The 23,698-nt window shown below is 42.9% G+C and overlaps 1 protein-coding gene across 1 annotated transcript in view; it reads left to right on the forward strand.

Annotated features, from left to right (window-relative positions):
- GNA13 (G protein subunit alpha 13) overlaps positions 1–23,507 on the forward strand; it is a 29,448-nt gene extending 5,941 nt beyond the window's left edge. The window contains exons 3-4 of the mRNA XM_068655501.1: positions 13,824–13,874; positions 18,576–23,507. Of these exons, the coding sequence (XP_068511602.1) occupies positions 13,824–13,874; positions 18,576–19,148 (624 nt within the window). The 3' untranslated portion in view covers positions 19,149–23,507. The remainder of the gene's footprint in view (positions 1–13,823; positions 13,875–18,575) is intronic.
- Positions 23,508–23,698: the final 191 nt, after the last annotated feature.

Below are 23,698 nucleotides of genomic sequence, written 5' to 3' on the forward strand. Positions count from 1 at the left end.
TCACCATGAACCTGCAGGTCCTGAGGCTTGCTGCTAGAGTCACTAACAAAGAAGGATTTTGAAACCATCTCCATGAGTCTTCTACTTCTCTGACACTGGAAAAGAGGGATGCAATCTTCAGATGCATACTGTACATGCCCTACTTGCAGATCACACCGATTTTTGTAAATGCTGTGACCCTTCAGTGCCAGGAGGCAGCAATGACACTATTCTAACAGCATTTGCATAGAAGTGCAGCCACGGGTACAGCAAGGACGACTGGATGTGCGTTTACTTCTGGGTCCTGTTTACTTTTGTGACATGTCTGCTAGTGCTTGATCAGATTATAGAAGACAGGAAAAGGCGTGTTCAGCTTGAAGTTCTGCTAGTTTAGCTGCAGCTTCTCTGTAGCATTTTCAGAGTGTTGTTTGTTTTACTGGAAGATTGTGTTTCATCTTACTCTTTTGGGGCTTCTCTGGCTTCTGTCTCTGAGTATCGATGGGGCTGTTGTATGTAAGAGAACATCAAATTTCTGTGAATTTTCATTTATGGAAAGAGTCCGCCCTCAAATAGCCACTGCAAAGCATTAGCAATATTTGCCATGCTTTCAGGTCCGTGGGCCACAGGTCTGTGCCTGGTTATAGCATAGTGAAGCTGAGAAGGCCAGTGGTTTGACAGCTGACTAGGCTGCCCCGAGTTGGCGTCTTCCTCTTTCTCAAGTGTGGACGCACGTCTTAGGAAACCGTTGTGAGGTCAGTGCCTCAACAGCTCTGAAGTCACTGGTGTAGAACTTGGAAAAAGGCAGAGTGTGTTATCTGTACTTTGTCCGTGTCTTCTACATCATGCTTGTGACACGGAACTTCCAAAGCTTTTTGGCACCTTGTGCCCTCTGGCATGTGTAAATATTCCTCCTGGTATTCATCCTCTGCAGCCTCCCCAGACCCCCAAGCTGGGGGCAGAGATGTCTTTTATTTGCTTTTCTCCCTTCAATGTCCCAGATCTCCTGAAGTGCATAGGTGGCTCTTCTATTTCGGATGTGCTTGAGTGCATAAACTGTCAGAAAGTTTCCTAGACTGATGTAAGAACCTTCATTGCAGGCATGAGATCCACTCCCCCGGTATTCCTGTAAACACATGCATTGACTTAATCATATAATTGAGACTTACCGTATTTAAATAAAGCATAGTGATTATACTGAATGGTGCTTAAATTTTAGTGGTGAGAGAAAAAAAACGCCACAAGCCTGCTGCTGCTTTGTCAGTGTTGAAATACGAATTATTTTCCCCTTTTTTCCCTGGCCTGCCAAATGTCCCATCACAGGATGGCATGTGTATGGTGAGCTTTGCTCGTTAAAACCCCTGGAAGAGTTAGAGCTGCTTGCTGTCTTTTGGTCTTTCCTTACACATGAAACGGATTTACCAAAGATTGTTGCTATAACTGTGGAAAGAAAAACGTTTTACAAATTTCTACTTAAAAATGAGTCATTCAGATTCTCGGGAGAGGCTCGGAGTCTTTGCTGTTTTGCTGTTTTTCTTGCCCTGGTGACAAGATCATGCTGATTTGTATTAATAAGGCTCTTTATAGCGATTAACGCTTGAGTCAAACAATAAGGAGGCTTGAGCTTCCTTATTCTTGCTTTTTGGCCAGGAACATGTGTACTAGTGCTCTGGGTAATGGGGATTGGCCATAAGATTTTAATTGAGCTCAATTACCTTCAAATGAGCTTTAACTTTTAATTTCACACAAATGCTAATTTTCTTCGTTTTCCAAATTGGGATTAGGATTTCTGTCTGAACCTCTGAGTTGCTGTGCCTTGAACGGCTGCTGCTGGGGCTGCCAGCTTGCCTTCGTGCCGTTCTCCCTTCCCTGCCTGTGAAGTTTGCAGCAGCAAGGCACTGAAGCACCTGGAGTGGTCTTGTAGTTCCAGCTGATTTGTGCTGCAGGCTGGTCTCATTTTACTGATGAACATCTCTGTCAGTTTTCTTTCCTGAACGCATAGGAAGTAGATTTGCTGGTGCCCACGGTAGGGTTTTTTTCACGTTTAAGAGTTATTTTGATATGGCCTTTGTCTCCGCTTGCAAAGTGGTGACTGTGGTTGTTACACTGCACGCTGCCAAGGCCTTTGGTGCAGAATGTGCAGCTACTCCAACTGTGTGCGTATATATACAAACAACATAAAAATTATTCTTAATCCAGAGTGATATCTGTACTTAAAACTTTTTTTTAATTTTTTTGTTTTTTTTTCAGTGAGGGCCCTCTTGATATTAACATGTTACCCTGATACACACACATGAGACAGAAGCACATTGAGTCAACTTCGAACCAACAATGCTAGCAACTTTCTGGGGGCTACTGTGCTACTTTTCTCAATTTAAACTCGATCTAGATACCTGCTTACGGGCAACAACTGCTTTTAAAATGCTGCCTTCCATAATAGTTTGAGAGCACAGTGTTGGGTTGTTATGCAAATTCAGGCTTGAACAGCCAAGGCAATATTGATCGTGTGCCTTAGTTTTCTAAAGATTTTGTTGCAGAAGACTAGAAGGTGACGTTGTTCTTTCTGCAAAGCTCTGGATTTCTATAAATGAGCCTTGATTAAAAGCAACAATAAAGGTAAATGAAAGTGCTGTTCTGAACACGCTGTACGTGTCAGCAACCTCTAAAGAGTTCACAGGAAGAGACTTTCTCAGCCTTTCATGACTTGAATGGGTAAACCAGTTCTCAGCAACTTCTTTTAAATTGGTGCAAATGTGCTAGATGAGCTTCAGCTGCTCCTGCTGCCCAAAGGCTAATGTGAGACCTCCGTACAAACACTGGTTCAGAGCCGATTTCCGTATTAACTAACCTGCAGTACACGACATGTTAGTACCTGTAGCACTGCATATTGCACCGTTTCACAAAACTTCAGTATAGCAATGGCTAGGACTTGTTCTTTGGCCACGTAGAAATGAATTACTAAACATAAGCCCGATCTACACTACAAAGTCCCAGTATCCATAGCTGTCAGCAAATCTGCATGCTGGCAAAACATGTGGGATGAGAGCAGCTGTGACGTTCCATCTATACAGGTAAAATTAATTTTGCACCTGAGGCAAAGAATAGAGTGATCTTTTTCATATGCAAAATGGGATCCTCTAGGATTAAGGTGCAGTGCCAGGGGCAGCGTTGATTTGTGCTGCTGTTCCCTAATTTGAGTTTACTGTAATGAGATTTCAGCCTTGGAGGCTGGTAAGTCTCCTCTCGTTGAGCACGTGATACTTGGGTTGCATTCGGGTGACTGCTTGGGCTGCCTGCATTGACCTGAACTTCAGTTTGTGATGAGTGCTATCGAAATGTGTGCTGTTAGTGCCGTAGCTCCTATGCAGAAGCAGCAAAATGGTAGGAAACTTTAGCTGGTGGTAGCTGAGGAAGTTGCTTAAGAAAATGTGAGAAAACGTAAAGTACAGTTGACCTGACTGCGTAAGAAAAGCAATAGAACAGTGTTACTGGTGTAAGAAGTAAAATCCGTTCCATGTCACTCTGATTCTCCATACCAGCCTCGTGTCTGCTCACACTTTGGTTTTGAAGTATCCGAATTTACCACAAATTGTCTGAGAAGTTCAGAGGGTGCAGGGCCTGTCAGAATGCTGAGCTGTAATCTTGACAGAGTACCAAGTGGTATCTTGTTCTGCTCTGGAATATGAAGCTTTTGTTTATAAAATGTTAAGGATGAAGAAATTGGTCATAAAACACGACATTAGTTAACCCGAGAACCTCAAACATTAAATGTGCTCAGTCTAAATAGAATAATCCTAGTGAGCAAGAGCTTGGCCTTGTTCTCTACAACCAAAGTTGCTCTGTGGAACAAATTTAAGTGGTGAATAAAGAAGTTGAAGACTGTCAGCAGCTAAAGAAGGTCCTAAATGAATTCTAATATGTTCTAATCAACAATAAGCATCGGGTAATATGACTGAGAGGTTATGGAATTTTAAATGCAGGAAACAACCTGATTTATTTTTTTTTTTGCCATCACAATGCTTTTAGCCTGACAACTTTAACAATTTCAGAGAAGTAAGAATGTGGACCATAACAGGCAGTGAGCTGCCTTCTGCAGCACTTAATTCACTGTACCGTGCTGCATGCTTCTCCGTCAGGCATTAGTGCCTTACATTTCTGCCCGGTACTTTAGAGTCTCTTCTGTTAAAGTAGCTAGAGTGTCGTGCACCTCCTCCTTGACTTATAACCAAGGCCACAAATTCTCTTTTTGGTGAGAGGTACGGGAAGGCACAATCGTGTGAGTTTCTGTGTCTTTCTCCCACATTTAATGATGCTAGAGAAATGATTCTAAAAAACCGCCTGCAGTCTCAGCAGGCTGCCTAGAGACACGTGGTGGTGTTTGATCACCCACTGGTGACCGAACAGAGAGGATGCAGAAGCTGCAGGGAAGGAAGGAGCAGCGTGCTGCTGCCTTCTGCCAGCCAGAGGCCTGCTACAAAACCCCGTGGAACAGTTGCACAGGGGCTTTAGTAGGTTAATTGCTAGTACAAAATCCTAAATTCTGCAAAATGTTCACAGCCTCTTGGATATTGCTGCTGTTTAGGGAGTCTTCAGGACTTGACTTTATTATTTTGAGTGCTTTGGATGCAACTTTGCTACTTCTTAAAGAAATTAACGTTCACGTAATGGTACTTGTAGGTCTTTCATAAGACATAGTAAATTTATCGCTGAATCTTATCAGATAGCTTGTAACAAGAGTTGGGATGTTGTATGTTATAGATGCTTAATTCTGCTGGTGGAGCGCTGTTTGCAAACAGAAGTACCAAAACTTAATTGAAATGGATTCTGCTAATTGAGGCAGAGGAAGGAAATAGAAAGCATTTGGTCGCCTGGATTTCTCATGAGGCTGAAATAGAAACCAAATGTGTGTTGTAAAACTGAATCCTAGGGATACTTCAGTGCCTGCATCAGTGTCTAGTTTAGGGTTCTGCTTTTAAAATGTTATGATTTAGTTTACAGAATATGCAATCAGATGCTTTTCAAGCATCTTAAAGTTCAACATGACCAGTTTTAGTGCTGATGTGTTTCCGCATGCCAAATATTTCTCGTGTTTTTTGGAGCCTTCACCAGTCCTGTCCAACTTGGAAACGAGCGGAGCTCTCTCTCCATGATGGATGGCAGATCTGCAGACTCACTCCTGCTTCAGCATTAGATGAAATGCACTTGGAGTTGCAAACACATGAAGTCATGGAGCCAGTGGGTCACTGCACTGAAAGAGGAGCAAATGTTTACAGTCTGGTTCCAGTCTGTGTTGTGTGCAAAACATTGAGTTTATATAGATGCTTCCCGGAGTGTAAATAGTAATTGGGAGGTGGCTGTTTTGTCTCGGTCAGTGCCTCTTTTCGGATGGCTTCTGCTAGGCCTGTGGGGGGGGTGTTGTGACCTGGGGGAGTTGTTTCGTCAATGAAATTTTGAAAATCTTTCACAAAGTATCGGTGTCTTTCCTAAAGGAAATTTTCTAGAAGAGGAGTTTGGATCTGTAAATAGGGAGGGAGTAAAAAGTTCTTTGAAGAAAGGAAGTGCACCTGATGGGGTGGATAGCGTGTCCTAATTCGTGTTCATGGATTGGTTTCTCTTCATGTTCTGGCAAACGTAAGCATCTTTATTGCATGGTCTGGGTTTGCAGATGCCGTGTCCCAGCTGCCGTTTATTGCGTTTGTTCACCTGGCTCTGATCTCTGGAGGAGGCTGCAGCAGCCTTCTGTTTGCTTCACATTCAGAATGCTCCTGAGCTGGTCCTGAGGCTCTGTGGCCTGCCGGTATAAATGCTGTGTGTGGCTGGGGTTTGCTGCTGGGCTGCACAAACAGCACATCACTTGGTACAACCTAAAGCTACTCTGTTTTTTAGTATTTTCAGCTGCTAGTGGAATATGGCTTGCTCTGCTTCTTGACCAATCTTTCAGAGTTAGCTGGAGATGTCACAGCTGAGTACTGTACGTGGAAGCGACTGCAGTTCGGTAGGTTTTAGTGCAAAGTTGTCTCTGCTCTCGCCTAGAAGCTGTAGTGAATGTTCATACTTACTTGTAAGGGAACCTTATTAGGAAGCTGGCAATTAAATCCCTCCAGGAGTGAGGAGGGGTACCTAGCTAAGAAAAATGAAATTGGATTTTCTGCCTCATCGTAATACAACTCAAAACTGCTGGGAGCAGCACCAGATTGGCGTTTTGTAAGTCATTGAAGTGCTTTGCAGGGCAGTGCGACACCAGATTTGGTGCAAGAAAAACAGTTTTGCCAGGGCCTTCTTCGAGCAGTTTGCTGTTGACTCAGGCACACGTGGCTCAGTTGCCTCCCCTGTTCCACGCGCAGCTGTTGGGGTTTGGCAGCCAGAGCAGCTCCCATGTGCCTGGGTGCCCAGCAGCCCGCAGGTGCTGCGGGGTGGCTGCAGTGCAGGCGCCCAGGTGGACGTGCTCTGTCTACCTCCGTTCGTTAACCACGTTTGGAGAATTGTGCTTTAATTGGATTGCCCAGTAAATAGGGGATAATAGATTAAAGGGATATTGTTGGGTTAAAAACCCTTCTTAAACTTTTTCACCTTTCGCTGTTAGTGCCATTACACAAGATAAAAATGCCAATCATGAAATAACTACGTGAGAGTCCTCCCTCCTTGGTTCTTCTGGAGCTTCACACGGAGCCCCCTCCACCAAATTGCATCCAGCTGCTGTGAATCCAAACTCTGCTCTACGACCAAACGGTTTCTCAAATCACTACTTCTTGAATCAAGGCTTAAACCTTTCTTTTTTTGAGGACAGACACTCAGCCACGTGACTGAATGCAAGAGAGGTTTCACTTCTACGCTGCGTGATGCATTGCTGATTGCTCTGAAAAAAGGCAAACACAACTTGAGCTGCACATAGGAAGTGCTGAAAAGAGGAAATAGGATAGTGCTCTCAGCAGAGGTAGGATGAGCAGTGACGCATTTGTGACGTGCATTGGTGGAGAAAAGAATTGTTTTGTTGCCCCTATAAAAGCAAATGTAGTCTCTATCTGAAACTCTCCAGGTCAGTAAAAAAAAAAAAAAGAATGCTGAGACTAATCCCAATACGTTTAAGTTTTATCTTGAAAATGGACAAATCAGAACTGAGCTGGCTGTTCTGCTGGTTGAACTGGAGAGAAAGAAGCTAGGAGACCCTAAAATTTCTGGTCTTGACGTAAGGTATCTGTGCATTATCCCCTTCTAAGGCTGCTGTTTCATTAATGCTTCCACTGGCAGCAGTGCAGTTTTCAAGCAGTTTGCCCTCCCTTCTTGGGGGGATGAGTTTAATGTAGATCAGTTGTTGGATCTGGTTGTACCACAAGGCTGCAATCCTGCTTTTGTGGGCATAAATGGGGGCTGCTTTGGGAAGGAGTGCCGGTTTGTGCTGGTTTTAACATAACTTGGTCCATAATTAACACTTAGAAAAAGGAAACGTTTCTCTTCAGGAAATGTTTTCTGTTAGCACATTTTCAAATATTTTGATGGAGGCCTGCAGTTTGGTAAGTAAAAGTACTGCTGCTTATGTGATGTGTTTCTCTCAGTATCTTAGCACTGTTATAACAAGGCTGTCTTACTGTATAAGCTTACTGTACATTCTGAAACAGTGCTAAGAAAATTGTTCCCTAAGCAGAGAGCGGTGCATCAAGCGTCAGAGCAGAGGAATGGCAACTGGGAAACAAATGGTTTCCCCCCAGCCACAGGAGATGCCGGGGGAGTTACTGAAATGTTAATGTAAAATAGGGAAAATACCTGTTTATTTAAAATTCAGTTCCTTGAATAAACAAGTTGCTGCTATGAAAGTGTAGAAGTTTCATCCTTTTCTGTTGACTGAGGCACGCTTGAAAGAGGAACCCTCGTTAGAAAGCACTGGGAGCAGTGAACAATTATTAAGTTGTAGGACCATGGGAGTTGAGGAGGAACCAGGATTATTTTAACTCTGAGGCTAGTGAAAGAAACTGGACAAATTTAATGTCTGGACTTGAGACTGGGCTCAGCTTTTACTGCTCTAACGATCGATATAATTTTGGATGAGCTGAACATGTTAATTAGGGCTGGATGCGTTCATGGCATGAGTGCACCATCTCCATCATCTGCTGCTTTCATGCAGAGTTCAGAGTATCACTGGTTTGGGGGGAGAGGGCTGTGGTGCTCTTCAGTGCAGATTTCCTGGTGAGAGAGACCTCTCTTTGAGTAAACCATCTCCGTGAACTGCTTCTGGGCTTATTACGGGAATTTCTGAACACTGCTAAAACCTCAAATGCAGCACTATTGATCTGCAGTCAGACTTCTTCTGAGTCAGCAGGGTTTGGGGTGGGGCTCAAAAATAAAGGTTAGAGATCTTTTTTGTTGGATTTGTTGTTAAAGTCCTCAGTCTTTAAGTCTTCAATAGCAAAAACTGTACATAATGGGGTGTAGCTTTTAAGGATTATTAGGGTAAAATGCAGAATTTTAGTGCTCTGGTTCTTTCTACATTCTCTCCTCCTTCAGGTTGCTTTTCCACAGTTACAGGTGGTTTGCTTTCTATGCCAATTTAGGTATATCCATGGCAACTTAAAAACAGTGTAGTTACCTGGTCTTCCTCTAAACTAGGCTTTCTTTAAAAAAAAAAAAAAAAAAGTGCTTTTTGTTGCTGTTATTTTGTTTGTAATAGGAGAGGAAATGTTGGTTGCTCTTTTCCCAGAAATTCAAATAAGGTCAAGAAGAGAAAATGATTGGTTTCTGTAATTCTATTCTAGTAACCAAGCTCTATCTCCTATTAGCATTAAATATCTGATTTACTCTTCCAGATACTTAAGTCTTGTCAACTTAGTGTGCTCCACTGAACTTGCAGCCAAACTGCAGTTTGATAAATCATGTGTTTATTTAAAGCTTGTGATGACTAAATCTTTCTTGATGCTTTTCCTCTCCCTTCTTTAATTGATAGCTTTTGGGAAAAAAACGTAGTGTCTGTGTTCCCCCAAAGCAACTAGAATTCATGTAGCTATCTTAAGGTGTCATCAAATCATGTTTTGGTTGCTGACATGGTTTTCATGGAAACCAAATAAATTGGTGCCACTTCCGGGCTTTAAAAGCAGTGTTCATCTGCTGTACGTTTCACCTAGTTTTCCTCCCCTCCCCAAAATAGTTTGTGGTTACTGTCCAGAATGTCACCACTTCGTGCCTCGAGCAAAGTAATCTCTCTCTGTGCCATGTTTCGTTTATACAAGATTAGTAATCTGCTTTACTTCAGGAGACCACATGAGCACTTGTCCTGTTGGTAAATAACCACTGCTGTGGTCCTCGTCTTGCAGGAAGATTGTTACCCACAACTCGGGCTCCTCAGACAGGCATGAGCAAGGCTGGTTGAAATGAACACAGTGGGAAGGAAAGCTGTAGTTCTAATGTCAAATACCTTGATAAGAGCATGATTTAGTTGTGCTTTCTTATAAATCACTTGTGTGTTCGTGATAAAACGACTTGGCTTGACTTCCCTCAGTAAGGATCATAAGACTCCAGGAGGCACACAAGCTGTTTTGATTCAAACCTTTCTGAAAATGGAATACTTGACAGTTATGAATAAAGTTATTTAACAGTCAACTTCCTGTGGTTTACATGCATTTCTGAATCAGGAGGAGGCTGGAGGGTTGCAGCTGAGATATATATGCCTCGCCTGAACAAAAAAGGGCATCTTTTACCAGCAAAGGGATCGCTTAAAATCCGAGATTCTAATACGGCTTACTTAAATCTTGCACTGGAGGTAGGAGAGCACAGTTGTCTGACAGGGGGAGATGTCTGAAGCTAGCAGAGGTTGGTTGTTTCTGCTGCACACGTTCAGGAAGATGGCTTTGTCGCAGCGCTGGTCGTTTCAAGTTGCTCTATGTCAACACGTGCACAAGAAGTGTGCTCGAGCCTGCTACACGTGTGACTTTGCTTGTGTTGGCGTCTTTGGGCCTGTGCTCGGAGCTCAGTGGGAGGAAACGAGCAGTGGACAAGTCAGAGGGGCTTGGTGCCATGGTCCACGTAGCAGAACAGGTCGCTGGTAACCTTCAGCCACACCTCGGGAGTTTGCAGTGGAGAGCTGCTGACTGTAAAAATGACTTGAAAGGGCTCACCTGCATTAAAAAAAAAAAAATTCACCTGGGGCTAATTTAAGACCTTCCCATAATGTGAGTAGCACCATCTATATGATGTAATGTGTTCTGTGAAAGTGCTCGTGGCCCTAAATTTCAGGGGCTGTGCTCTAACAGTTGCCTGATGTTCTGTGTTTAGCTTGGATGAGAAGCTGGGTACCGGAGAGCAGCTGGTCGCTACCTCATGTTTATATCAGGTATCAAATCAGCACGTGGTTTTTTGTTGTTTTTTTTTTTTTTCCCTTCACTCCTAATTCTCACAGGAACTTTCTGATACATTTTTTGACCCCTAAAATAGAATTAAAGATGCATTATTTCTGGCTTCGTGACTTGTTAAGGACCTCTGTGTAGAATGAGGCCCCTGAAGTGAGCTGGCTGCATCGCCATGCCTTAACGAGGTTTTTAAATTGGAGTTTGGTGCTTTGTGCTTACAGAATGTGGGTTTAAAGACAACAGTTATGTACTGGAAAACCCAACTTCTTCAACGGAGAGAGACCCTGCAGTTCTCAAGCTGTTGGTTTTGTTTTTGGGTGGCTCCCCTGTCTCACGGCTGGGAACGCTGGAGCACCGAGCTGCTGCTGCGGCGGCCACGTGGCAGGGGTAGGACGTGGTCAGCCGCATGGGAGCTACTGGGGCAGAGCGGGGAAACCCGGCTGCTTTTTTTTGAGTCCTGTCAGGTAAAACAGCTCGCTTACAGTTTGTCTGAAGGGAAATTCTAGAACGTGCCAGGTGGACGTTGAAGCCAACTGCCTAAATACAGCCCATGGCATCAATTCACTGTGCGAGACCTCGTTCTCTATCTAGTATCAGGACAGTCAAACACCGAAACTGTCTTTGGACCTGCTGTCATACGAGACTGCAAATGGATCATCGTCTTACTCAGCTTTAATTGCTGGTAGTAAATCTTTGCTTGGTTTTCTTTTTTTTTTTTTTTTTCCTGTGGGTTTCTCTTAATCATTACATAAAGCATACAGCTCTACAACCTCTGCAAAGCTATCTAAAGCCTTGCTTGGTTGCTTTGTAGTGCTGCCTTTTTAAAGGTTATTGAAGATGTGTCAAAACCCTTCAGTATTGCAGTAGTGCTCTCTGATAACAATCTGTTAATCGTGGCAGTTTGCTGTTCAGGAGTGTCAGTGGTTAGCAGCGTTTGGCCTGCAATGTGAAAAAGTTCAGGTCTGAGAAAAAATTACCTCAAGTCAAGCCCCTGGCTTGCAGCTGTATGACATGGGGAGTGTCTGGGATAGAGGGAAGAACAGAAGATAAATTTGAAGCTCTTTTGAGTTCCTGATAACGTACAAATTGATAAAAGCCAATGACTGAACAGCTTTTATCCTCAAGGATAATACAGGTCCAGTGAGCTGCTGATGTGGAGGAGGGAAATTGGTCTGTTGCTGCTGCTCTAACCTCACTGTGCTTGCAGCTGATGGTTTTTATAGCTCAGTCTCCTGAGTTTCACACCAGCCACCATGATATTTATCCGCTGTTGACTTTGACCCATGACAGCCTATGAGTTGGAGCAGTCTTCTCAGCGTGCTTTCTCCCCACTTACTTCACTGATGTTGGATGTGTGCCTCTAGAGCACTACCATTGCTACAGGACAATGTATTTTGTGTGTGTGTTTTCTGGAAATTCCTTCTTTTGGGAAGCTGCTTCTGTTGCTTTGTGACCTTTCCAGGCAGTGGCTTGCTTGCATGCTTGCTCCAAGCCCTGGGATTCACAGGAGAGGTAGCAAGTTGTGCATTCCAGCACTGCTGAGTTAATGCTTCTTCAGGGAGTTAGCATTGCTGTAAGTAGCATGCAAAAAGAGCTAGGATTAAAATATGTGTATGCACACACACAGCCCTACAGCCTCTGAGGCCCAGGTATTTTAGAATGAATGCCTCCACTTAACGCGTCTGAAATCTGGCCAATTCGTACTTATTCATGTGGGGGAGGAGGGTTCTCGGCTCCGACTAGAACCTAAACAAGAAATTAAATCTGACCTTAACTTTTATTTTGCCTTAACATTCACCTGAAGACGGTGGTTTTAGTACTTGGAAGGCCTGAATTCTGACCCTGCTACTCCTGTTAAGGAAGCTCTAAGCAGAAGTACTCCTGATAGATTTTTGCATCAAGCTTGTGTTTTTGTTGCCTGTGGAACAGGAAAGTGCTTCCACCTACGCTTTCTTTACAGGACTGAGACCAGAACTGATTTCTGAAGTGCTGGAAAAGATGTAGGTATAAAGTGCTCAGTGCAGTCATGGCAAGTGGTTGCTGCTGTGCCCCAGCAGTCTGGTCTGTGTTACCACTGCAGCTCATCACCGTAGAGAGAATAGGCCATGTTAAGTCAAAATGGGAAGTAGAATAAAGTAACAGATCACTGATGGACTCTGTTCCTGCAGGTGTGTCGAGCACAAGGCACGTTTCAGCCTTGCCTAGATACAGGTTGGTGTTCAGAGTGCACGGTAAAGGTGCAGTAGCTGCCTGCACGAAGTGACTCTTGAATCACCTGCAAACCTTGCAAAGGGGCATGGCTCAGGTGTGTTGCAGAACCCTTCTTGTGCTGTTACTTCACCCTAGCCTGGCACTGCTGCTTAGATGACAGACTAATACTGAGATTCGATAGTCTTCCTAGATAAATCTGGCAAGTTCAAGTGAGGAGGAAATCATGACTGAGGTGTGACTGCTGTCCTAGTTTACTTGTCTGGCTTGGGGGTAGCTGCCCCGGTGCTGGATACTTGGTGGGTTTGTCATTGATGGAACACGGTCAGAATTCCTGCTCTGTGTCCACAGAGTGCGAGCACAGATGGTTCCCTTTGAGTATTAATAACAAGCAAGTGAAGTTACAGCTTGGTTAGCAAGAGCTTTCAAAAGGAATCACATTTCTGCTTCTGTCATGAAGCTGAGAATCCTAAGAAGGTGGTACTTTGCTTTGTGATGATCTTAATTGGTGTATTTTGCCTGTTGCAATTGAACTCAGGTCCAGCAGCATCCCTGTAAGGGTTCTTCCTTAATGTCAGCACCCTAACAGAGGCCTGGAGAGCTGACTGCAGTCAGGGTTACAAACACAAGCTTTAGTTGTGCATTACTGGAGGCATTAAGAACCGACCTTACTACTTGCAAGGTCAATGATGGCTTGATTTGGAAGGTAGGCCGTGCGGTAGGTTTGTTAACATGCAGTATTGCCGTGTGGAGGGAGTTCTGATTGCTAATCCCAAGGAAGGGGTTCTTGTCCTACTTGGTTTTTGACATGAAAGTTTGGTAAAATGCTTCAACTGCTGTCCATCGTTTGTTGTACACAGGGTGGGGTACCTGTACGAATGGGACCTTAAGGCAATGCAGTTATAAATTAACTTGTCTCCCATGATTGATCCTCGCCTCTGAGTGCCTGTATGTGCAGACTCTTCAAAGGGCTGGAGGAAGTGAATGCGTCTTTTCATAATGAAGGCGTGGTTGCTTCTTTGGTAGTCCCTATGAATAACACAGTAGGATTTACCTAGCAATGCTAAACTTGGAAAGAATTTAACTACCATAAACGTGGCTGCCTATGCTTTATAAAGCTTAAATATTAACTGGCCTAAAATAACTTCAATTGTGCACTTAGGATTGCTGCTTAAGAAAAAAAAAAAAAAGTAGTATTTAAAGCTTCCAGCAGTTTAGATTCAGGTGAATTAACAGGACTTCAGAATATAAACCACTGGAATCAAGTGTGCTGCTTATTAACTAACATTTCGCTTTGTTTTCTAGGGGGAATCTGTAAAATACTTTTTGGACAACTTGGATAAACTTGGAGAACAAGTAAGTTTGTGGTTTTTTTTCCATTTGTGAGTTCTAATTGGTCTTTAATCTCTGGATTTTAAGTAGATGAAATGTAATTTTGTGTCTACTCAGTAACTTTAGCTAACTTTGCCTGTCCCATTATCTCAGCAGATCATCACTGATGTGTCAAAAACACAGGGCATTGTGAGGGCCAAGTGTCTTTGGCAATAGAACTTCTATGGAAATTGAACAAAAAGCAAGTTACAAATGTTTGTCCAGTCACAGGATTGTTAAAGTGGCACTGCAGCATGCATTGATATCCAAAAATGGTTGTTGTTTTATTTTTGAATACCCACTTATAAACACGAAGCTAAATCGGCATACAAATCGGGGTACCTTTCTGTAGTTAGTCAACAGATTTCCTATTGAATAAAATGTGTTTTCTCTGGGGAAAAAGCCGAAACTTCTGTAGAATACTTTTAGATAAAGTGCTGGTTACTGCTTCAATGATGAAGCTGTATGCCAATAGTCATTAGTCTTGTATTGCAGAAACAGCATGTGAAAAATTGCCTTTAAAAGGGGATGGCAGCTTGAACTCCATGGGGAGGTGGTTTCTCCATGGTCATTTCCAGCTGATGGTAACAAATGATGAAGGAATCCAAACCACTTCAAATAAGTAAAATTAAGCCTGATGTAACAGGATTCTTCTTTTTCTCTTCAGCAGATAAATAAATTTTGAGCCAGCCAGTTCAAAGCAGACAAGCAGTATTTTTTCTAAATAGAGCACTGGTGATCATCTTGTTGAGTGCATGCTCTTCCCAGGTATCTTGCTTGAACTCCAGCGCTCTTTGAATTTTTATAGGTCTTGAGTTACAAGAGAATACAAAAACTGCATTCACTTTTAACAAACTACTTAAATTACCATTACTGGTGGGTTTCTCATAGCCTCTGAATCCAATGCCACTCTAATTTCAAAGATTTTTCCCCCCACATATTTGTGCACACTTGGGTGTGGATTTTTGCAGCTTCTCATTCAGAGAAGAAACCTGTACTAGAAACCTTGATCTGTCCTTTGATTAAAGCATAAAACTAGAGGTCAGTAGTTTGAAGGACAACAATTCTATGTAGGTATGTGTGCACACACATTGTAGCTCTGATACTGTTGTGGGAGTGCTGAGCTCTGAATTACAGCATTCCCAATTTAAAGTTAGACCAAATGCTACTGAGACACAAAGGATTCTTCAAGATCTGATTCAAAAATGTTAGGTCTTTGTGGAAAAAGCGCCAGCTACGTTTTGTTACTGAGAGTGAAAGATTTGATAGGTTCTTCTGGTTTGTTCTTATCTATATGCAAGATTTGTCTAATGATTGTTTCTTCAAACTGTATTAATGTAAGTATTTTACTATTCTTATCTGATCAGTGGATACGACTAGGCTGGCCTGCAACTAAATTGCATATAAACAGACAGACCTCCAATTCATGCGCCTCTTGCCAAAAAGGAGCTCCCGTGCCTCATGCCAAAAAGGGAGCTGCTGATAAGAGCACATAGGGAAAAGAACTCACTGTTCAGAGCTAATCAGCTCAGCAGAGTAAGAGTGGCTGGGGTCGACTGGATTCCTTGCAACTCCTTGTGACTTCCGCTGCCAGGGCAGGCTACACTTACTCAAAGTATCTCATAACAAGACATCGGTTTCCATGGTGTGGCTGGATCTTACTCATACCTTAAATGCCAATTTTAACTGGGCAAACAGTGATGTGATAGCTGAAATAGCTACCCGATAACCAGAAGTTCTCCTTTTGAAGAAAGCAGACCATAGTGAATTTGAGGAGGACAACAATTTGGGAAGAAAGTGAAAGGTAGAAAAGAAGCTGAAGTCACTTTTAGGAGTCAGTGTCAGTCTGAATCCCTGGGAAGAGCTGATACTTGCGGACAAGTTGAGCTGCACAGAAAGGAGGAAAAAAGGTGATAAAACAGTCAACAGAAGTGGGAAAAGCATAGAAAAGTAGAGAGGATTGAGATGCTTGCAGGACAAGTACAAATTAACATTGGAGAGACACTGAAAGGACATTGGAAAATAATCCTAGGTGCTGGCCCAGGACTTACCTAGTGCTGCAGGCTTCGGACACAGAGCATGGGATCAACGGTGAGCAAAGGGCTGTATCAGAGCTGCTGTAGGAGCAAGCTGCTAGTATCCAAAGGATCTCTGCATGAGGGAGCAAAGAACAGGATCATCATTCAAAGAGAGCATTAAAGGGCTGGGAGATCTCTTTTGGAGCTGTTGTTTTTAGCCTCCAGTAGCCAAATGATGTCTCTACACCAAACACTTGACTTCCAGTGCACTCATTTGCAGCCTGTTACATCAGAGTAGCCAATTATCGAGGATAAAACGTGGTAGGTTTTCTTCTGTGCATGTAGAAGTTGAAAGCACTTGAAAATGTTTTAGTTGTGGTTGCAAGTGTAGAAGGAATTTTAAATGAATAATGATACTCAAGAGGGAATTTGTCAGGAATTCTGGGATAAGCTTCTTTTCTTGAAAGCTTTACTGAATAAATGGCCAGGGCTAGCTCCCAGAAGAGTCTGCTTTGTCCTTGTTCCAGTATTGAAGACTATGTATATGGCTCTTCCTATTTGATTTTATTCATTTATTTACTTTAAGGATAGCAGTCACTCCTGAGCTTCCCTAAGGCTTTCTGGTTTTGTTCTGAGACCTTGTGACCAACTTCCTGAATAAAAAATACATGTTTGTAAGATGGAAATAAGCGTTGAACCTGCAACATTCTCTTCCCAAAGTGCTTACAGTCAACTTTACTCAAAATGTCCTTTCAAGCACCCAGTGCCATTTGATAGTCATTGCTCTCTTCAGAGTCACAGGAGGGTTGAGGTTGGAAGGGACCTCTGGAGATCAACTAGTCCAGCCCCCTGCCAAGCAGAGTCACTAGAGCACATTGCACAATATATTCCTCTGGTAGCCCACACGATTCCTCTTGTTGGCCTCCCTCCCTAACAGTTTTGGGTTGAAAAGACCCAAAATAAACCTAACAAATATCAAAAATCTCACTACCCTTTATATTTGCTTCTTTTTTTGTCAGAAGAGGATGGAAGTATGTCTGGTGCTCAGTTTGAGGAGAAGTTCGTGCTGCTTCAGAGTTGAACTGCCCTATGGATTTGAGTGGTGCAGGCTCGAGATGTGTATTAGTTGGGCAGCAAAAAGTGCAGGGTGGGGAGCCTGAGCTTCGGAGAACTGCTCTGTGATTGCAAGCCGTGATAAAAATATGGGGCTTAGTCCTGGGCAGCTCCAAATTAAGACTCAGGAGTTCAAACAAAACAGCCCAGCTAGTTTCACTTTCGAGCTTACATAGTAAAGGAACTTGATCCTTGAATTTTTGGAGCATTACACTTCCCTTATGATTTTTAAGTTGCTTTCTTAAGGCTGCGGGTCACATTTTTCCAGCTCCCTTAAATTTGGAGTACTGGTATTCGAATTACCGTGTAGTTTGCCTCCTGCCCTCAGCTCCCAGGTTAGTAGTTGAATCAACCTTTGTGGGCTATTGTCTTACACATCTTCATAAAAGCTTCAGGCTTGGTAACTGGCAGTGCCAAAGGAAGGCCACAGATCATTCACTAAGAAGAGAGTAAAGATCCAGCTCTGAAACCCAAACCACTCCCTCTGAAGCTATGAGAAATGCTGGAAAAATGTAAGGAAGAGTTTCAGTAAGAAGGGAACAAGAAAGCTGTAGGCTTTGGCACCAACCAGCTGTTATAGGTGCACTTCTTAAATAGCACAAGGCTTGGGCCATATGGAAGAATGTAATTTTTAGAGTGAAGAAATCCCCAGTATGAGTCTTGATTTTTTTCATGCCATCAAAAGCTGACTAATAAGAATTTGGATTTTCGTAAGCATCTGCTGACAATGATTGTGTAAAAACTGCAGGAACTCGTACAGCCCCTGCTTAATGCTGGGGGAGAAAGCAGGCTGGAGGGGCAGGAGTCCCTGGTGCCTCCTAGACTGTACTACTGCAAAAAGCTGCCCTCCTCTGCCTGCTGCTCCCTGTTCTGATTGCACAGGATGTTTTAGGCAAAATCAGGCTGTGGGAGCTCAGATAGGATACAGCTAATTAATATAAGAGCTTTTTTTGGACAGCTGGATCCAAAAAATCCAAGGTACAAACACAGCAAGTTGCTTAGGTTTGGCTTTTTTGGTGTAGTTAATTGATTGCCTTAATTACTGGAACAGCTCTTTTTTTGAGGCAGCTGTGCAGTATGCAGGAGAACATGGGGAAAATCGAGTGCCCACAGTTAAAATAAGATAATACCACGGGTATTGGTTTGAGAAACCTATTTGAGACCCCATTTGCTGCGTTCTGGTGTTGGTGCCAAGCTTGTCTTCCAGATTTATGGGAAGATGAATGAAGCAAAAAGAATACAGAATGAGGGGAACTGGCACGAGGAGCTGCTGGGACACCTTTCGGGGTTGTTCAGGGATGCTTGTCATGTGGCGAATGGAAAGCTTCAGTTCTCTGCGGGTAGCAAATGTTTGGATTTAGCATGGGATGGGTTTCCTGCTTTAGACTCTAGATCTTTAAAAAATGCTTGGGTTGGAATAGAAATATACATACGTGTGTACGTTTGTTCAAAAGCTCATGCTGTTCCCCTGCAAGCTTGCTCTTGATTGCAGGTCAGCTGCGATCATCATGCCTGTGCCTTGTGTCCTAATCACCAAACTCCTTTATTTTTTTAGGATTACCTTCCCTCACAGCAAGACATTCTGCTGGCACGAAGACCCACAAAAGGGATTCATGAGTACGACTTTGAAATAAAAAATGTTCCTTTCAAAATGGTTGATGTAGGTGGCCAAAGGTCAGAACGGAAACGGTGGTTTGAATGCTTCGACAGCGTCACATCGATACTCTTCCTCGTGTCCTCAAGTGAGTTTGACCAAGTGCTTATGGAGGATCGGCAAACGAATCGCCTCACGGAGTCCCTGAACATTTTTGAAACAATAGTCAATAACCGGGTTTTCAGCAACGTCTCCATCATTCTCTTCTTAAATAAGACGGACTTGCTTGAGGAAAAAGTACAAAAAGTGAGCATCAAAGACTATTTTCCAGAATTTGAAGGGGATCCCCACTGCTTAACAGATGTCCAAAAATTCCTGGTGGATTGTTTTCGTACCAAACGCCGGGACCAGCAGCAGAAGCCCCTCTACCACCACTTCACCACTGCTATTAACACAGAAAACATCCGGCTAGTTTTCCGTGATGTCAAGGATACCATCCTTCACGACAACCTCAAGCAGCTTATGCTACAGTGATGTGCAAAGAGACATTTTTATTTGAGTAACTATTGTGTGTTTTTTTTTTAACTAGGAGTTTACAGCAGGAATAGAGAAATTCAGATCCTGTCAGACTTCTTGATATGTGGCTAAAAGCTGCTGCTGAACACATTATTGCCAATTTCTGCAGTAATTCAGGCTTAATCTCCACCAGTGTAGCTTCAAGTTGACTCAAGTTGTAATTTCATAGCAGACCTATGTCTAAGTTACCTGTAAAGTGATTAAATTTGACCTTTTGAGAAGAACATGTACATTATCCTAGAAAATTCATTCCACCTTCAGAATTCCAAGCCCAAACTTGAGTGAAATCGTTGCAATTGTTAAGCTTTGGCAGTAATTTTTTGGGGGGAGAAAACTTTTCACATTTGACTTCATAACGAAGACTGTGATACCGTAGCTGACTTACGATTTCTCAGGTCTGTTGTTGGCTAGCAAACCCATCAATCCCTTGCTGGAATCGTGTATTTGAAGCTAGAAATCCTGGGTGTAACGTACTTCCTATTCAAGTATAAATCTTTGCATGGGGTTTGACTAGGATACGCTTTAAAAATACTTAGGTTGGGAACTACAGACATCTGGCAGGAAGTACCCGTGCAGGCAGCAGTCCCGAGACGAGGGATCAGCGAAAGGCACAGCACACTGCTCCACTCCTTCGCAGCGTAAGTACTCGACGTCTCAGAGCCATGGCGAAGCACAGAGCACTATGAGATGGTCCTCCTGAAATTCGGATGTGGGAAGGGGGAGCAAGCTAAACTTGTATTTCTGATCTTCACGAGCCAGATGTTACGTGCAGGTACCTTACCATTCTTGAAGCGCTTCAATATATCGCTGGGTTATCGTAGTGTGCCTCCTCTCAGTCGTAAGCATCTGGTGATGGATGGAAGTACTCGCAGACCTAAGTGCCTCCTTGTGTTCTGTCCTCCTACAGCAGTTTCAGTGGCCTTATGAGCGTGTGTGTTCCCAGCAGAGGCCTTGTGTAGCTGACACCGTGAAGATGAATGTTTTTTTTAAAGGGAAAAACCAACATATCGCAGCAGAACGTGCTTCAGCTGATGAGGTTCTTTGGGAGACTTCCCAAATGGGGTCTACCAGTCCAAAGTGTACTTGAGCCAAATCCGTTGCACAGCATACTCCCGAGTGCTGGCTGTGACTAATAATACTTTACCAAAAGTTCCATTTCAAATTTTTTTTGGGGGGTGGGGGTACTGTTGCCATACGATTACAAAATAAGAAAATGCTTCTTGCCCAGAAATCCTCATGCAGCATGCATCTGAGTGAGCTCGCCAAGGTGCCAATGTGTTTTTAAGTAGTGTCGCTACCAAGTCTCCCCCAGGCTGTAGCTTTAGTCTGTTCAGCTTGCCACTGGCAAATTCCTGTGGATTGTGATGCTGGCCAATGTTTCCTTCAAGGAGTTTTTATTAACACGGCACGTGGGTGGCGAGAGGAGTGACGTGATATCCTCACTGCTTGGAGCAGTGTCCCTGCAGCTGTGAGCACGTTAGGACATAGGAAAACTGCCCATTGCCTGAACTTAGCCTTTCCTCACTGTGACTGTAAGTTGTGTTAACATCTCTGGACCTCATTCTCCTGCCTGCGGAAGGGGAATGGTGTGTTCTTATTTAGTTAAGTGCTTTGAAAGACCTCTATTTTTTTATATCATCCAAGGAGTAGTCATAGATTAGTCTGCAGTGTCTGCGGTGAGGCACTATTTTGGGAAGAAAGGGTTCTGAAAGGAGCTTTGGAGAAGTCAGTGCATAATCCTCTCAAGGAAGTCAGTGCAGCACTGATGTCAAGAGGATTAATACAATCTTTAGATGGGGATATTTAATGGAGATTTTGCCTCCGTAGCAGGCATGAATATGATTACTTTGGGTTTTGTCTTCAGTTCATATGTCAGCAATTCAAGAAGGGTGAACTAAAGGCCTTTAAATACCCTCTGTGGCCCTTTTTGAAGGATTGGGCAACGTGCACGTAATGAGGGTCCAAAAGTTCTCCCTTTTCCTCCCTGGGGAAGGATTACAGGTTGATCTGGCTGAGCTCTAAGTGCTGTGTGAGCAGGCAACAAACCTCTGTCCAGTAGCCTCCGAGTGTGTAACAAAGTCCGTTGTTTGCAAGCAGAAGTTGAACAAACCCACACCCTTGGAGTGAGGGCAATTAACCATTGGAACAAATCAACAGGAGGAGTAAGAGACTTTTTTCTTTCTATTGCTGACAGTTGTTTGAACAAGTTTCTTTTGAAAAGAGACTTAAGTCTGCTCTAATTAAAATAATTAATTTGGAGAGGGTCTGTAGTAGGTGTTTTGCAGGATGTCAGACTTGATGATTAAAGACTGGGTATTGGATGATGATGAAAACTACCAGGAATCAGTCTAAAATCAGTTTTATGTGAAGTGTTGATGAATTTTTGTCTAGGGACCTGTTAATTTACTTAAAGATCCTCAGAACTGATGTCAGTCTAAGGATGTAATCAGTATCACCAAGGCACTGGACACTTCTGGTATTAGCTAAAGTAGGAAAAATACTCAGCAGGCTTCTCCCTGAACCAACACCAAAAAATAAACCCAACCCCTCCCTGTTTTTAATCCTTTCAGATCATTTTCCCTGTGAACACCGGGGCCTGCAAGGTAGCGAGGTGGGCCCAGCAATGCTGGGTCACTTCTGCCAAAGTCGGCCCTGGGAGATAAGCACTATGTGAATCTCAGGCAGCAATGAATTAATTTTAATGAACTTACTGAATCAAATCACTTGCCTTTCCCACTCCCACTTCTTTCCAGGGAGTGAGGCAAGCAGCCTTGCTGTAACTGTTTACATGGTTCCTAGGTTAACGTGCTGGGTAAACAACGTGAATCAACATCGGGCTTCTCCGTCTCCAAACTCACTATTCATTAGCTACCTGAAAAGAAGCACATCACGTACTGTTGTCTGTCTTTTTGATTTCATTCTAAATATAACTCCTTCATAGCGGGATTTAATTTTGGTACAAGAGCTGAAGGGCTGATGTCGTTGAGCAGACTGATTTTATTTTTCTGAAGCTTGAGGCAAGCGAACAAGTCACACGTGGCTGGTAAGAGTCACGCTCATTAGCGGCAGCCAGTCTGCGGTACAGAGGCAGGAGATGTTTCCAGTGAAGGTGGGGAAGCAAGGTTCACAAAACTTTATACCACTGTCTTGTCCAGTCCTCCTGTAGGTGAAGGTGAAATCGGTGTTTTTGGGACTGTTCCCAGCTGCGGTGCGTTCAGCTGCGTTGTCTGATACCTTAAAACTGTGGCTGTTCATCAGGGCTTTAAAAATTTGTACTTTTTTATGTCTTGTATGTGGGAGCATAAGCCATCAGCTTGTGTAAGACTTAAAGCTTTCTTTCGGAATACCCACTGATTAAAAAAAAAAAATAATAAAAAATAAAAGGTGGGTTCATTGATCTCAATGGCTGTATATTGGACTCGTTTGTCTAGTAAGTGGCTTTAAATTCTGTCCATCAGAATTATCCTCACAAATTGTTCAGATGAGGTGAGTGTTTCAAGCTTCGTGACACTTGGCTAATAATAGTATTTATGATCAGTTCCGAAGAGCTTATCAAACCGCTTCTGCTCGTCGTGTTTAGAAGCAACTCACTGCTTAAAGACTGAGAACTGTACGCGTTTGATGTGGCCGTTGCCATCAGGAGACTCCTCTAGCTGTTTCTCTTCAAGGTTGATTGCAAATTGTTCATTTTCCGCCAGTAACGTTTCCTGTTCCAGATCGGAAGCTTCATGCCATACCGAATTGTCCACAAGTGAACTTTACAGGTCTTGTCTGTTTGATGGTACCATTAATTAACATAGTTGTTTTTTAATTACACAGCATTGCAATACAGTGCCATTTTGCAATTTCTTTGCATTGTACTTGAAAATGAATTGCAGACTATTTAAAACCGCTTTCCTGCGCTTTCAGTAGCAGTGAGAGCTTACCTTACGTGAAGCCTTTATGTAAAAATATATTTTGTAACAACCTCATAGATCTTTAACAAAACCAAGATTTGTATTAGCTTTGTATAAATGTTTGTGGCTTACACTTTTATATGTTTAACTTTTTATAAACTTTCCAGGGACTACTTTTTATTGTAAATTTTTTTTTCTCCTTGCTTTAGTTTAAGATTGGCAATAAGTTATTTCTAAGGGATGGCTTAGAAGAAAAAGCATTGCTTCCTTTTTATAAAACGGTTAAATCAATTAGTTTAAAACCTCTTCCATTTGCTTGTACATCGCTCTGTACATACTCTCCAAAAGTGTTGCCTTTCAGCTATTAATATTTGCCTTGTGTACAAAAATTACTGACAATGAATAAACATATACAGCCTCATATTGGTATGATGAAATCATTTTTTGGATTTGTCCTCAGTGTGTGGAGGCTTTCAACTGATTTCTCTGTTATGTTCAGCCACATCTTGTGTTTCAAACAAAGGAAGTACCCATGGAGGTCTCTGGTCCCCAGCAAGCTCTTTGCTAAGAGAGCTCGTGCTGATTCCTGATTGCTTTTCCTACAGTAAAAGT

This window comes from Anas acuta, chromosome 18, assembly GCF_963932015.1.
Source record: "Anas acuta chromosome 18, bAnaAcu1.1, whole genome shotgun sequence".
Classification (NCBI taxonomy): domain Eukaryota; kingdom Metazoa; phylum Chordata; class Aves; order Anseriformes; family Anatidae; genus Anas; species Anas acuta.